General features: G+C 41.5%; 1 protein-coding gene across 3 annotated transcripts in view; it reads left to right on the top strand.

The window, feature by feature from the left end:
- The first annotated feature begins 308 nt into the window (after positions 1-308).
- LUC7L3 (LUC7 like 3 pre-mRNA splicing factor) overlaps positions 309-15173 on the top strand; it is a 39598-nt gene continuing 24733 nt past the window's right edge. For 2 of the 3 annotated variants that reach the window (XM_024204314.2, XM_024204313.2), the window contains exon 1: positions 309-515. In XM_024204314.2, coding sequence (XP_024060082.1) covers positions 417-515 — 99 coding nt within the window. In that variant the 5' untranslated portion in view covers positions 309-416. The remainder of the gene's footprint in view (positions 516-15173) is intronic. The other variant, XM_024204315.2, reaches the window with a different exon arrangement.

Genomic DNA, 15173 nt, shown 5'->3' with positions numbered 1-15173 from the left:
GCAGGAGGTGTCTTTCCATGGCGGGATGGGCCGGCTGATGCCGTGGCCTGTCTCAGAGAGAGGCACTGCAACGCGAGGGGCTCCGAGCACATTTAATGCCAGCCTCCTCCCTCAGCATCGGGGTGCATGGGAGAGAGACACCTCAGCGAGGCCCTCGTCACAAAGGCAGCACCGCGCGCCAGGCCGGGGTTGAGGCCTATGTGACTGAGAGGCCCAAGCCCTGACAGGCCCCAGAGGCTGTTAGCGAGAACGCGGGCGGCGCGCGTTGCATTGTGGGAAGAGCTAGGCGCGGCGCCGCCGCCGCCATTTTGTCTCTGTCACTCCGGCGGCAGCCCGAGCGAGCGGTCGGTCGGGGAAGGAGCGGGGGGGTGAAGGCGGTGGTGCTTGGCAAGGGGCCACTCGGGCATCAGGACACGATGATATCGGCCGCCCAGCTCCTCGACGAGCTCATGGGCCGGGACAGGAACCTGGCCCCCGATGAGAAGCGCAGCAACGTGCGGTGGGACCACGAGAGCGTGAGTGAAACGGAGCCGCCTCCTCCCCGCTCCCGGCCCCCAAGGCCTGGTTTTGTCGTAGTCACTCACACGCGCCGCGGAGGACCTAAGGGACTCTGCCAGCCTGGGGTGGGGGGGCTGTGGCTGCAGAGACGAGGGAACTTGGGGTGGGGGCGCTTTCTGCGGGGCTCTGGCTGGGAGGAGTAGGCTGGGGCCAAGGTTCTGGATCGGCCTGGGGCCCTTCATGGCTCTGGAGACCAGGAGCAGGCGGGAGGTTGGGAAGGAAAGTACGAAGGGCCTGGCTAGGCTTGGGTGGGAGGCGGGAGCCGCTATGAGGAATAGCCTGGCCGGATGGAGAGGATCCGTAGTAGCCTGACTGAGGAGGATTGGAAAGGAAGGGGTCTGCTCAGACCCGGATTGGGGGGCGTGGGGGAGTTGGCTCGTGGCTCTGCTTGGAACTTAGTGCATGAGGGATTTCTCTTAACTATGTGAGGCGATTTGTGCCGTTAAAGAATTAATTAGTTGAGGAAAAGGAGTGGGGCGGGGCGGGGGTCTGCTTATGGCGGGGGTCGGAGGGGAGGAAGGATGATGGGAGGGTCTGTGTTGAGCTCTTTATGCGGGAGAGAGTTGTTTTGCCTCGGATGAAGGAAAAGTTTCTTAAAGTCTGTTTGTGCCTCGAATGTGGAGGAGTTGTTGTTTTTTAAGGGGTCTTTCCTGAGTTTGAGGAGGAGGAAGTCTCTGGGTAGGTCTGACTGCAGTTTGGTTGCGATGGAGTGGGAGATGAATAGTATAGAGGACATGCTGACTAGCTAAAGAACACAGGATAATGAAGAACTTGAGCTCCTTTGGAAATGAAGATTTTGCTGATGTGAGAGTTTTATTTCCACAAATCAAATGTGTCTTGGAACTTCTGGATTTTTCATTTACAATATTGTTACTATTTAGCAATATACCTTAATATTTCCTTCATATGTGGCTGTGACATGTTAATTTCCTGCACTAAACTGCTCAGAAGAGGGTGTTTTTCCCCCTCCCAGATACTTTCTTGTTTTACTCAGTGGTATCTACCTTTAGAGTTTTTACTGTCACCCATCACAGTTGACTGTGTCAGCTCCTTCCCCATAAAATCAATAGCAAAGTTCCTAGTGGATTTCATGGAATCTCTGATACTTCTCCCATTTTGAGGTCAAAACTTTGCTTAAGATAGGGTTTTCAATTTTTGTAGGTTAGGATTTAATGGGTAGATCACAACACTGACACCCTGATAGACAAAACAATTGATATATTGTTTGCTTGGTAGAGGATGCTGAGGTTAAGGTTATAAAATTGTTTAAACATAGTGTTCCCACATTAATAACTTCCTGGGGAAAAAAGATGTTAAATGAAAAAGGAGCAATGTTTGTGAATTTCTTTAGTCACATCTGAATTGAGAGACTGGGAAATGACAGGTTCCCATTTTAAAATGGTCTAACCAGATGTTGAAAAGGACATCTCAACAACAAATTTGGAAAACTGATTTTGATTTAGAAAAGTTTATATCTGTTTACAAATTGCTTGTATAAAACGTTAAATCTAGAGGTAGGTATTACAGGAAGGATTCACAACTCAAGAAATATGCATGCTTTTCATAAAATTCTTATTTTATTTGAACACGTAATTCAGCCAGGCATTCAGTTCAAATTTCCCCTTGGTTTTGAGCTCAGAATGCACTGGTACTACTAGATCCTGGAAATTTGAAATAGATAAATTGGACCATATCTATGCAGGTTTTGAGGGGATGGAGAGTGAGTGTGTGTGTGTTCATTCAAGTAAGGGAACTTTCACTTGAGTTAAATTAATGCTATTGAAAAACATACATGTCTTTTGCCTGTATAGACAGGACTTGGAGGTCAGCCCTCAAGCTGCCACTTACCTGCTCTCTAAACAATAAAGTTATCCTCTTTGCAGTGGGGGGTCTGCTGCCATTCCCCTGGACAGTGGGAAGTTCGCAGACTGCTGTTTGAACCCTTTCCGTCTGGTAGGGAATGTGCTAAGATGTGAAAAAATTATCTAAATTATTTCTGCTTCCTTCCTGCTTTCATAGAAGCATTTGTGCAATTCATGTAAGCACCACACTAATGTATTTATTAAATGAACACTCCTTGAAATGCAGATTAGTGCAGTTAAAGGAGTGTGTGCTTCGCAGTTAGTTGTAGTGTACTTATCAGAAACATAGCTGTGCCTCTGGGAAGCTGCCTATCCATATAATTTCTCTTATTTCTTTTACAATACAAGGGTGTTCTTTAGTTTTCCTGTGCTAATACAGGTCTAATGTTGTACAGTTCAAATAAAAAAAAAATCAGGAAATGACTTGAATATTCTTTGTGCAACATGAAAATGTTAACATTGCTGTAGAAACCATAAACTTTGTGTTTCTTGTTTTTTAAATTTTAGCTATGTGGCATTAAGGCTTTATCTACACTGACAAGTGAAAGACACAACTTTTGTCATTCAGTTGTGTTAAAAAACACACACCCACACCAAAAGAAAAAAGTTTTGCTGACAAGTGCCAATGTGAACAGTGGTGAGAGCGCTCCTGCTGACAAAGCTAACGCCGCTCCTTGGGGGTGGAAGTTTTTTGTCAGCAGGAGAACTCTCTCCTGCCAACAAACAGCAGCTACACTGCGCGCCTTTTAATGGCATGGCTGTAGCAGCACAATCTAAAGCGGCATAGTGTAGACATAGCCTAACAATGCATACAAATTCTCTTGCATTTATGAACTTCACTAATTGTAAAAACATAAATAAAGACTTTGGACTCTATCTAAATGAAAGGTATTATGTAGTGCAAGAGCAGTACATTTACAACAATGGATCTCAATATTCTGTAGGTCTAGAATCTACATGGTTCAGATAAGGTTAAAGCAAGGCTCCTATTAGAAGGTTGATTTTTCTGTCACATGCCAGCTTAGTTGAAAAACAATCAAACTGTTATTAGATAATAGTGTACTCTTGTCTTTTGGAAGTTTAAGAACCATTATCCTGTAATTGCCAAGAGTACTTTGGTTTTTGGTAGGAGGAGGATGAAAAGAACCATGCCCGAAGCATAGGCTGCTGTTAGCATTTTGGATTGGGTGTGTTTTCACTGGAGTTGGAAAACATTGCAAAGTGTGTGGGTTTTAGTACTTCAGAACAAAGTGAAAACTTACAATATAAAACATTAAACACGGTCATAATAGTGCTCATGAGGTTACTCATTTTTATGTCTTTCTTCTTTGTAATTTGTTTAAGCTATTTTGAAGTAATGTAGTAAGAACTGAATTGTATGTGGTAAGTGGATCTTGGTTTGAAACTCCAGTGGAAAACATGCGTATCTTTAAACATTTCAAGGACAGATTTCACCTCTTTGTTTTTGTCAGACAGTTATAGATTTTACTTTGATTAACATTGACAAGAGTAAAGTGCACAGTAATGTAAAACTTTGAGATTCCTGTTGCCATATATAGTATACACCTCTACCTCGATATAACGCTGTCCTCGGGAGCCAAAAAATCTTACCGCAATATAAGTGAAACCACGTTATATTGAACTTGCTTTGATCCACCGGAGTGCGCACCCCTCCCCCCCAAGCACTGCTTTACCGCGTTATATCCAAATTCCTGTTATAACGAGGTAGATGTGTATTTCAAAATAGCAGGAGATAAGGTTAGTTCTAGGTTTAAGACTATCAGTTTTTTATTTTGTATGTAAGGTGAACTCAATGAGAGCTTAAATATATTAAGGTATTTTCATCTTAACCTGGTCAGCATTAAATAAAATCCTACTTTCTGTTCTAATTGGGTGTTCATTACATAATCATTGAATCAGAATATATTTTTTATTTCTATAGATCCTCCCATGAAGGGAGGGTACCAAAAATACAAAGTATATTTGTAACTTATACTCTCTGGGGAGGCTATGGAACTGGATTACAAAACATGCCTCTGGAGTAGAGGTGTTGGTGAACCTTTCTTCGGGAGCGGCACAGCAAGGTTCAGTGGGGTGCAAGGATCTGACTGCTGTTGGGTAGAGCCATGTGTTAAAAAATGAAATAAAATGAGAGAACCTGGTTCTTCAGGTCTTTAGGGTGGGCTCACTCTCCAGGACCACCTGCTTAACGGTAAAGTTCTTGTCACGCTCACTTGAGCTGGGAGCACGCATGGGACATGAAGCTCCTAAGGCTTGCTCAGCAAAAAAAATTTGGGAACCTCTGCTCTAGAGCAGTGATACTCAAACCTGGGGTTCTCAAGTGTGAATAAAATGTTGTACATCTAATGAGGTGCTCTTGGGTTCTCCAAGGAAAATATAGCAATTTTGGGGGTCAGGATGGAGACAGATATGGCCAAATAAATGTGGGTAGTAGTGACAGAGAGCAAGCCTTCTCAAATGACTGAACCCTAAATTCTCTGTATACTGAAAACTTAGTATAGTTTTGATAAAGGCATTAGCTGCTTATAAACATTGAATTTATTTTGCTTCTTAGTGGCTAACGAGGGATGTTTTAGGATCTAAATAGGTTTGATGCATTTAGAGCCCTTGAAACCACAGATTTTAATCCTCTCTCCTTTGTCCTTCAAAGGGAGATATATTGAGTTCTTTTCAAGAGTTATAGAATTTTGACTTTTCTAGGGTTAATAAGGATTTTATTTTATATAACATTCTTTTAAACGATTCCCTCTGACCTACATGAACATTAAGGTCCCCATGGCACTTCCTCATATGAGGGGAATTTTTTCTAATGTTTCGAGTAGACACATTCAAGTTACTGGGTTTTATTCTGTGCACTGTCATTTAGGGCTTGTCTACATGGGAAAATTTACTGGCAGACCTGTACTAGTATAATTGTACGGCTGTAGTTTTCGTGGTTTAACTCCCCATGTGGACACACTTATTCTGGAATAAATGTCTATGCGGGGATAGTTCTGCCAGTAAATTTAATTTCTCTGTGCAGGCAAGCCCTTGAATTGCTGTGGGAGCCATGGGTGAGTTACTTCTCTGTGCCTCCGTTTTCTCATCTGTAAAATGGGGAGTAATACTTGCCTACCACATAGACATGTTCAAGGATTAAGATTTCTGAACAGGTTTGAGATAATTGGATGTAAAGTGTTAAGTATTTCTTTGTGGCACTCTGCCATTCTAGAGTCTATTCAAATGTGAGACCTAAGAGTGAGAGAGAATTCAGCAGTATATTGGACCTTTTCCTTTCTATTGGGAGACTTTAGAAGGTTCACATGTTGTAACAGTAAAAAGTTGCAAGACAATTGAATAAGTGCTAATTATATACATCGCTAACAAACCACTGTAGCATAACTTTTGGAGTGAAGGAATTTCCTAAACTGTGTTTAAAATACTGTTACTACGATGTGCCATAACCACAAATAATTGCTAATACCTCAGTTTTCCAGGAAAATGGCCCAACATAGTTAAGAGTTCTCATTATCTCTTATTCTAGTTAGATGTTGCATATCGTGAAAAAAGAAAAGCACCTGTTAGGAGAACTAGACAATGTGTAATCTCTCTCTTGCTATGTGGTTATAAGCATAATAGGTGCATATAGCAAAGTCTGTTGCTGAAGATTTAAGGGAAATTCTGAGTGGAGGGCAAAGTAATAGTTCCAAGAGTGGAAGAAATAATAAATACTGTAAACCTTCATGTTTAATTATGAACCAAATATAGGCATGGGTGGGGGGGGATTAGAAGAATTTGAGGCTTTAAAATGAAAGACTGGAGGGGGAACTCTGATGTTATTTTCATTATGACTCCATGTTGCTAGATCATGGAGTCATGTACCAGTGAATCAACAATTCAGGTTTGCAAGCAGACCGGAAAAGAGAAGTTGATTACCCTCAGGTTTGACTGGTGCAGAACCACAGCATTAATAGCATTTGGAATGGCTTACTATAGAGTAGGGTTTCTTTTTTTCTGCTCTGTGTTGGAAGTATCATTAGAATATAGTACTGTAAAAGATTAATATCCTCATGCTGTCTTTATAATTGTGTTGTGAGTCTTAAATCTGTAATAAAACCATACAGTGTAAGAAGTAGTTCTCTGGTTTTGATATTAGATTCTTCATTCATGGCACCAGCAGTGATGCAAGGGGAACCCAAATAGTATGATTGTAAGAGACTTTTGGGATCATCCAGTCTGATCCCATAAACATTAACTTCTGTTAGTTAAAGAGGCATCATTAAAACAAAATCTAAATTTTGGACTTTGACGACTTGAATCTCCAATACCCTGCCATAAGAGAAAAATAATATCATCTTAACAGTAAGATGTGCAGTAGCTTACAACTGAACATTGACTTCATACAGCTTTGAAATTTTACTATGCAGAAGAAAAATGCTGCTTTTAACCATCTTAATTTAAATGAAACAAGCACAGAAAGTTTCCTTACCTTGTCAAATCTTTTTTTAAACTTTCCCTTTATTTTTTTAGTAGTTTACATTTAACACAGTACTGTGCTGTATTTGCTTTTTTCTTTTCTTTTCTTTTCTTTTCTTTTCTTTTCTTTTCTTTTCTTTTCTTTGCTGCTGCCTGGTAGCTTACTTCCAGTTCGAAATGAGGTGTGTTTTTGACTGGTCAGTTCGTAACTCTGGTGTTTAACCCTGAGGTTCTACTGTATACCACAACTTAATAGAGATACTTGGGGACCAACTCTCCTTCCATTTATGATTGAATGGACCAACCCTTCTTCCACTGGCAATTAAATGAAACTGTTTTGGCAACTATATCAATTTCTTATGTGAAAAAGCAATATTGGGGAGAAATGTATTTTAGTTTCTTTTAATGCAATAGGAGGAGGGGTTGTACCATATGTTCAGCCAACTCTCTGGTAGTCTGTGAACTCCAGTTTGGAAACCACTGACTTTTATACTCAGTCGCAGATGATATTGAAGTTATGTTTGTCTTGGGGAGGAAAAGCTTGGAAGAACCAGACCTGAAGAAGAGCTCTGTGTAGCTCGAAAGCTTGTCTCTCTGACCAACAGAAGTTGGTCCTGTAAAAGATTACCTCACCCACCTTGTCTCTCTAAAGCTATTTTGTTAAAACTGCAAATGTTCCATTCTGAGAAGAAATGGAGCAGGAGTTGGACTATAATAGCCTCCTAATCAATAGCTAGGAAGAAAAATTTAATTAAGCACAGTTCACAAATGGCCAAAGATCCGCTGCTTCTACTTCAGGGTAACACTGAAATGCTTACTTGGACTATTATCGGTTTCTCTTTGTTTGGGGGGAAAAGTAGTTAATATTTTCATTCAAGATCTCTAGTGGTGAAAGTTCTAGTAAGTTTATGAAACAACAGTTTTGTTTGGTGTACCTGTTAGAAGTGCATGAACCTGCTTCTAGTCTCTCTCAACTCTGATAATCAAGGACCAGATTTTGTACCTGTTATCCTAACTTAAAATTTTTCTTGCACTCAGTTTTGCTTTGTGGAGGGGAAAGATAAAGAACCAATTGGTTAAATGTATGAAAATTTTTCATAAGGAGGCTACTAGAATATAAATATTTGGGGGGGGGGGGAGTTAGCTGTCTGATGACTGTAAAAAGATCCCCCTGCCCCGTGATTCAGGCATTCTGCATGATTTTTCTTCACTCAAGGGTTCCTCAAACCACTTGCTGAAAAAATCTGTGTAGTTCAATATTTGCTTTATACTAATGGAAGTAGTAATTTTTTTCTTCTATATCAGTTCCTAGTGGTAATGTATAACATGGTGTAACACACAAAATTGCCTGCTTTGGAGCTCTCATCTGATTTTAAAAGTGCAAGTCACATTTTCAGCTCTTGAAATTTTTCTAGGTTGGGAGGTATGGCTTGTTTTTCACTCTCCCAAGTCAGGGAAGAGAAAGTAAGCTGCTGTTTTGTGTGCATGCGTGTGTGTGTACAAAACTTTTTTTGTACAACACGGAGCACATGCTATTACTGGAGTCAGAACACTTAAATATAGCCACAGATAGCTCAGGATGACTACCTGAGCGGGCTGCTTGCCCTTCTGTGGGGAAAAAATAGGGCTTCTCAAGCATGCCATTTTTAAAAGGATGCGGTCAAGGTATTCATTCATAGTTTTCCATACATTCATAACTAATATAGCACTTAGAATCTTGAAGTGAAGTTTTCTTTAATAAGCCTTTCCCTCTTTTCATTATATCAATACATTGGTTTCTTAGGTACAGTAACTCCTCACTTAACGTTGTAGTTATGTTCCTGAAAAATGCGACTTTAAGCGAAATGATGTTAAGCGAATCCAATTTCCCCATAAGAATTAATGTAAATGAGGGGGTTAGGTTCCAGGGAAATTTTTTTTCACCAGTCAAAAGACTATATTATATAGATATAGATAGATATACTGTGTATGTGTTTTTATATATATATATGTTTTAAACAATTTAATACTGGTACACAGTGATGATGATTATGAAGCTTGGTTGAGGTGGAGGAGTCAGAGGGTGGGATATTGGAGGATGGGGTAAGCGGGGTGCAGGAGCAAGGGGGAGGGGGGCGCCCTGACAGCCCCCTCTTCCTCTCCCCCCCCCCCGCACAACAAGCAGGAGTTTCGGGGAGCAGCTCAAAGGCAGAGGGCAGGAGCAGCACATGGCAGTGGGGGGAGGGGCAGCTGAACTGCCAGCAATTGATAGCCTGCTGGGCAGCTGCTGCGCAGGGAACTTAGGGGAGCGGGAAGCTGATAGGGGGGCTGCCAGTCCATCTTGGTTCCAAGCCCCCACCAGCTAGCTGCAACAGGCTGCTCCTCCTGCAAGCAGTGGACGAAGCAGGTGGCTGCCAAATGACGTTAGAAGGGAGCATTGCACAACTTTAAACAAGCATGTTCCCTAATTGATCAGTAACGTAACAACGTTAACCAGGATGACTTTAAGTGAGGATTTCAGAGTAGCAGCCATGTTAGTCTGTATTCGCAAAAAGAACAGGTTCTTTTTAAGTGAGGAGTTACTGTTCTTGAAAGCAGCACAACAAACAGTTGACCTTGATCTTCAATTTTGATTTTTTTTTTTAAATAATACTTGAGAGATACTCCTGTAAGAACAGTTGCCTGGACTGCATCAACAACTGGTCTTACAAAGATTTTGACCCTACCAACTTTGGCGCAGGTACAGCCAAGAATTTTTTGTAATATTGTATTTAAAAAGGAGATAAGGCTTGGTTTTGGTTTTACCTGCCAGGAAGCCCACAGAGCACAAGCTAAAATTTTCAAATGTTGGTCCTTAAAGATAGGCAACTAAATCCATATTTAGGCACTTATTATGTAAATGACTTGATTTTTGAGCTGCTGAGCTTTTGTCACCCACTTTGGAAAAATTTGCCCATAGGTTATAGCTACACACCTTGTCGTGTAAGATGTGGGCTTGAAATGATAGGGCTCTGTTTTTGTTTTGTTTTGTTTTTTTAAATCACAGATGATACCAGCATGATTAGATGTTATGCCTGCTCTTTCACAGTGCCATCTAATTGTACTGAAGCCTGCTCAACTTTATCCATGCAGCTTTTCAAGACACTTACCCTCCTGGATCAAGCCATCTAATTTGGCACCCATCAATACTATAATTGACTTGGAGTAAGTCTCTATGTGTGCTACGTTTGTTTCAAGCTCAACATGTGCGCATCATCTGAGACTGCTATAACATAAAATATATGGCAGAATGCGGGTAAAACAGAGCAGGGGACATACAATTCTCCCTGAAGGAGTTCAGTCACAAATTTAATGCATTATTTTTTTTAACGAGCATCATCAGCATGGATTAATGATTAATGTTGCCCTTGATAGTTTCTCTTCAAAGGAAGACATTCTGCTTGTCAATAAGTAGGATTATGGTTAGAAAAATGGCATTTTACTCAACAAATCTGCTTTCTTAATTGCTTGTTAGTGAAATCAAAAAAATACTTTACTACTATTAATACCACAGAACCAATACTCAGATACTCAATACTGAGATAGATTGTTATCTGGCTCATACGTTAATAGACTAGTTAATTAATTTTCAATAAGAAATTTTACTGGTGGTGAAGGATAAGCCAGTAAGAAGTCAAGTCAGGTTTGATTTGAATATCCCAGGTTGAGGTTGCCAGTTAGTGTATAAAAAGTCTTCATACTTGTAATTGAGCAAACTTGCTGTAGCATCACTGAGAGAAAAACATGCCACTTTTAGACTCACTATTCAGAGTAGACATGCACTTTATAATGAAAGAATTGTATTTTCTCATTACTTCAGAAATTGTAAGAAGGAATGGGCGAGTCTCTGTCCTCCACATAAGTGGGAGAATTTTAGAAATCAACTATCAAACTGAGTTTGAAGTGGGAAAATACAATGTTTGGGGTGCAAACAGGGTCCAGTGTGTTACTTTTTAGTGTTTTGCAGGGAATCATAGTATGTATGTAGTATCACAACAGTAGTTATTTACCTTTAATTAATTGACTTTCAGTTAATTCAAAGTAATTTAATTGTAAAGGCTACTTTCTATTGTTCCCTAGCAAATACCCAGACTAACCCCTCAGGTAAACTACAACCTTTGTAGGCTGGAACAAATATCTGGAGAATGTCCAGACTAGGCTTTACAAATGTGTTAACTACTTCAAGTTAATTGGCAATCAGTTTGGTAGAGGTAAAATCTCTAGTGTAGAACTAATTATTTAAAGGTGACCTTTGGGCTTTTTGTGGGGGTAGGGGGATTTGAGTGAGCTTGATTTTTTTTTTTTTTTGCTGCTTTATGATGTATAAAGAGTCTGAAAGTTTTTGTGTCTTTTACGTTACAAATATCAAGAAAGTCAAGATTGGTCTTTCTTTGCTGGGAGACGTGGAGGAGAAGAGGGGCTTTCAGATACCTTAAGTTAATACAAGGAGCAAGAGTATAGAACCTTTCCAGCCTAGTCAAGAGCTGAATTTCCAATCTAAAATGCAAGCTTTTTTTAACACCTTTTGTTGTCAGAGGATGTAGAAGAAATAATGTTTGCAGCCTTAATTTTCCATATTAAAAAGTAAAAAAGGCTTCTCTTTTTTTTGCAGGTCACCTTTAAATAAAGTTTTTAAAGGCATTACTGTGAGGCCTGGAAAAACAACTGGATAATAAACTAGGTAACTTTTTAGATATTAGTGCCCCCGACCACAGCTCAAAATCTACGTACCACAAAGAAGTAGGCTGGGTTTGAGTCAGGGTGGGTTGATTAGATTAAAGTGCCTTAAATCAATAAGGAGGAGATCTTGATTTAAATATTTTTTCCAGTTGTACTTTTTAGTTATTTTCCTAGAGAAAGGTTGATTCTTGTTGGTTGGTAACCATTAAAACATGTTAATTTGTAACTTTATATAAGCCTATATATATATATCTATATATATCTATATATATAAGCCATGTCTACACTACAGACTTTGGTCGATGCAAGTTATGTCGGCATAAAGCCACTCTTAGTATATCATTTGTATGCATGCATACTTGGCTCCTTGCGTTGGTGCTGCACATGCTTACCAGGAGTGCATGTGGCGATGCATAGTGTGGTGAACCGTGGATAGGTATCCCAATGTTTGACCTGCTACTGGCACTGTCTTTTGGGAAGTTTTGGCAATGCAGGATGGGACATAAATGTGTCGCATAGGGGTGTGTGGGGGCAAGGAGTCAACTTCCCAGCATGCAACTGTCTCCATCTCATAATGTCATCTATATCCCATAATTTTTGCACCTTTTAAAAAAATCCCACGGACCTGCACAGACTTCCTCACTGTCCACCATCTCTGACAGAAGCATGGTGCCTGCACAGCTCTGCACTATTGTCATAAGCGTTGCACGCATAGGACGCACAATCCTGTGGTATTTGCAGAGCTGTAAGAAGAACCGAATCGGTATGGAATATGACGATTTCTTGGATGACAGATTGCTGTGGGACGTAGCGAGGACCAATTCAAAGTCGGTGGTGTTCACGGAGCCGCTGCCAATATAGAGCTCCGCCTCTGGGCTTGAGAAACAAGCACTGACTGTTGGGATTGCATAGTAATGCAGGCTTAGGGTGATGAGCATTGGCTGCTGAACTTTTGCATATGGAAAGCCACATTCCTGGATCTGTGTGCCAAGTTTGCTCCAGCCCTCCAGGACAGGGACACCAGAATGAGAGCTTCATTGACAGTGGAAAAGCAAATGGTGATTGTAGTGTAGAAACTTGCAGTGCTGGATTGCTGCTGGTCAGTGGGAAATCATTTTGGAGTTGTAAAAGCCACTCTGGGGGCCGTTGTCATGTAAGCGTACAAGACCATTAATTGTCTCCTGCTATGCAGGACTGTGACTCTCAGCAATGTGCAGGACATAGTGGAAGGATTTGCAGTAATGGAGTTCCTGAACTGTGTGGTATAGCGATAGATAGCATGCCTCTTCCCCACAGAGTACATCAACAGAAAGACAGGGCTACTTTTCTATGGTTATGCAAGCATTGGTGGATCACTGGGGATGTTTCACCGACATCAGTGTTGACTGGTTAGGGATGCTCGCATCTTTAAGAACACAGGACTGTTCAGAGAGCTACAACCAGGGACTTCCTTTCCCAACCAGCAGCTTACTATTGTCCTTGTTTACCTGTCAGTAGGGATCCTGGGCAACCCAACCCACCCTTGCACCCCCTGGCTCATGAAGCCATACAGCTGCCACTTTGGCAGCACCAAGGAAAGATTCAGCTACCAGTTCAGCAGGTGCAGAATGACATTGATTGCGTTTTTGGTAGATGGAAGGGACGCTAGTGTTGTTTATTCACAAAGATTGGGTCTCAGTGAAAAAACATCCCAATGGCTATAGCTGCCTACTGTGTCCTGCATAATATCTGTGAAGCAAAGGGGAAAAGTTGCTGTCAGTGTGGAGGGCAGAGGTGGAGTGGCTGTCTGCTGAGTTTGATCAGCCAGACTCAAGGACTACTGGAAGAACTCAAGTGAGGAGCTAGGTGGTTCAGGAAGGCTTTGAAAGAGCACTTCAACAGCAAGCCACAGTAATGCATTCTGGTGTACTACGCTCTACCTTGCTGTGTTGTTTTGGGGCCTGTAAGAAATTGTGTGGTGCTTGTACATCTGACTGTACCACTATCAGTGCACCTATTCATTTTCCTGTGCTTGCTGCACATTTATGATTATTACACTGTTAACTGATCCTGTGAATTGTCACAGTTTAGTAAGTGGGTTCAGAACTGCTAGGCGCACTGCAGCATATGTTGTGAACTAAAAGAATACTTGTTTTCCAGATAATAGAATTTTATTCAGTAACAAAACCAATGCAAAAAATAAAATCTGTGTAACTTAAAAGTAAATACATTAAAAACTACTATATTACTGGAACAGAACTTAATGAGGAGAAAGAACATTCATGTACATTTTACCTACACATACACTGACCTGTGAAAGCCACGGTTGCTGTATGTGAAGTCGTGGTTGTCCTTCATGCCCCCCTGATGCCACGTGGAATGTTGCGGGGAAGGGTGTAGATAGGTGTCCTTAATGCAGTTCTACACGGACTGCAAAGGGAGGCGAGCCGATGATTGTTGAACTGAGATTCTACAAGAGTTTGCATTATCTGTGTTTGCTGCTAGAGAAGCCCCATTATGTCCTGTGCATCTCACTCTTCTTTTCCTGCAGGGGACTCTTGGGCCTTTCTCTGGCTGCTCTTTCTTTCTCCAGGCTATCTGCTGCGTTGACCCTCTAGACCTTTTGCTCATGGTCTGTCGCAGCATTGGCTTGCAGGATCTTATTGAACATGTCATCACGATTCCTCTTCTTTTTCTTCCTTACTTGTCTCAGGTGTGAAGGGGAAATCCCTCAAGGCTGCTACCGCAGCAGGTGCAAATAAAACACACAGGTACCATGTTCGCATAGTACCAACGAAAAGTGAAATGTAATATTCATTACTCCCTTCACTCGCTTCCCTACAGTTTTCAACAAAATATGCTTATTGACACTTCTGCTTATGAATGCTTGTGCATAGTGCCACTCTCAGCAGCTGTGGTGAATATAGCCCACCAGGGGTGAGGGAAATGAGGCAGGAATTGCTCAGTTGCCTGAAACTGAGTATAGGGCAACAACAATGAATATATTGGCACCTGCAGAGGATGGTGATTTTAGCTGATACCCTCACTTCTGAGGATAACAAAGGCAGAGAGAGCACAGCTGCTGCTGGCATCCTGAAGCCGCCTAGTCCTGTATGCTGGTAGCCTAGGTACTGCAATAGTTCCTGCCAAAGTTATCGCTGACTGGCATGGGAAAATGTCGTACTATGGAGGAAGAAATAAGGCTGCCATCCCTAGAAATCTCTGGAAGAGGATTACAGAGCACCTCCATGAAAGTTCCATTGAGACCTCTCAGAAAGATTCAGTGGACGTCCCTGTACAGAGGCTCCCCGACTTACGCAAGCGTTCCGTTCTGGAACGCCTTGCGTAACTCGAATTTTCCGTAAGTCGGAAATGTATATCCTACCATTACACCCCCCCCCCCCCCAAAAAAAAGGAAAGGAAAACCTCCTATTTCTACCTTACGGAACTTTTTCCGTAAGCTCGGATTTGCGTACGTTGCGTTTATCTAACTCGGGGAGCGTCTGTATAAATAAGCTGCTTTTCATGACACCCCCCCCTTGCCTAACTCTACAGAGAAATGAAAAGCAGATAAGTGCTACCTCCTTTGTTGTACCGCTA

The sequence above is a fragment of the Terrapene carolina genome, unplaced genomic scaffold, assembly GCF_002925995.2.
Source record: "Terrapene carolina triunguis isolate 2854851 unplaced genomic scaffold, T_m_triunguis-2.0 Scaffold192, whole genome shotgun sequence".
Taxonomy (NCBI): domain Eukaryota; kingdom Metazoa; phylum Chordata; order Testudines; family Emydidae; genus Terrapene; species Terrapene triunguis.
The sequence above is the reverse complement of the archived record's forward strand: the minus strand, read 5'-3'. Positions and strand labels throughout refer to the sequence as shown.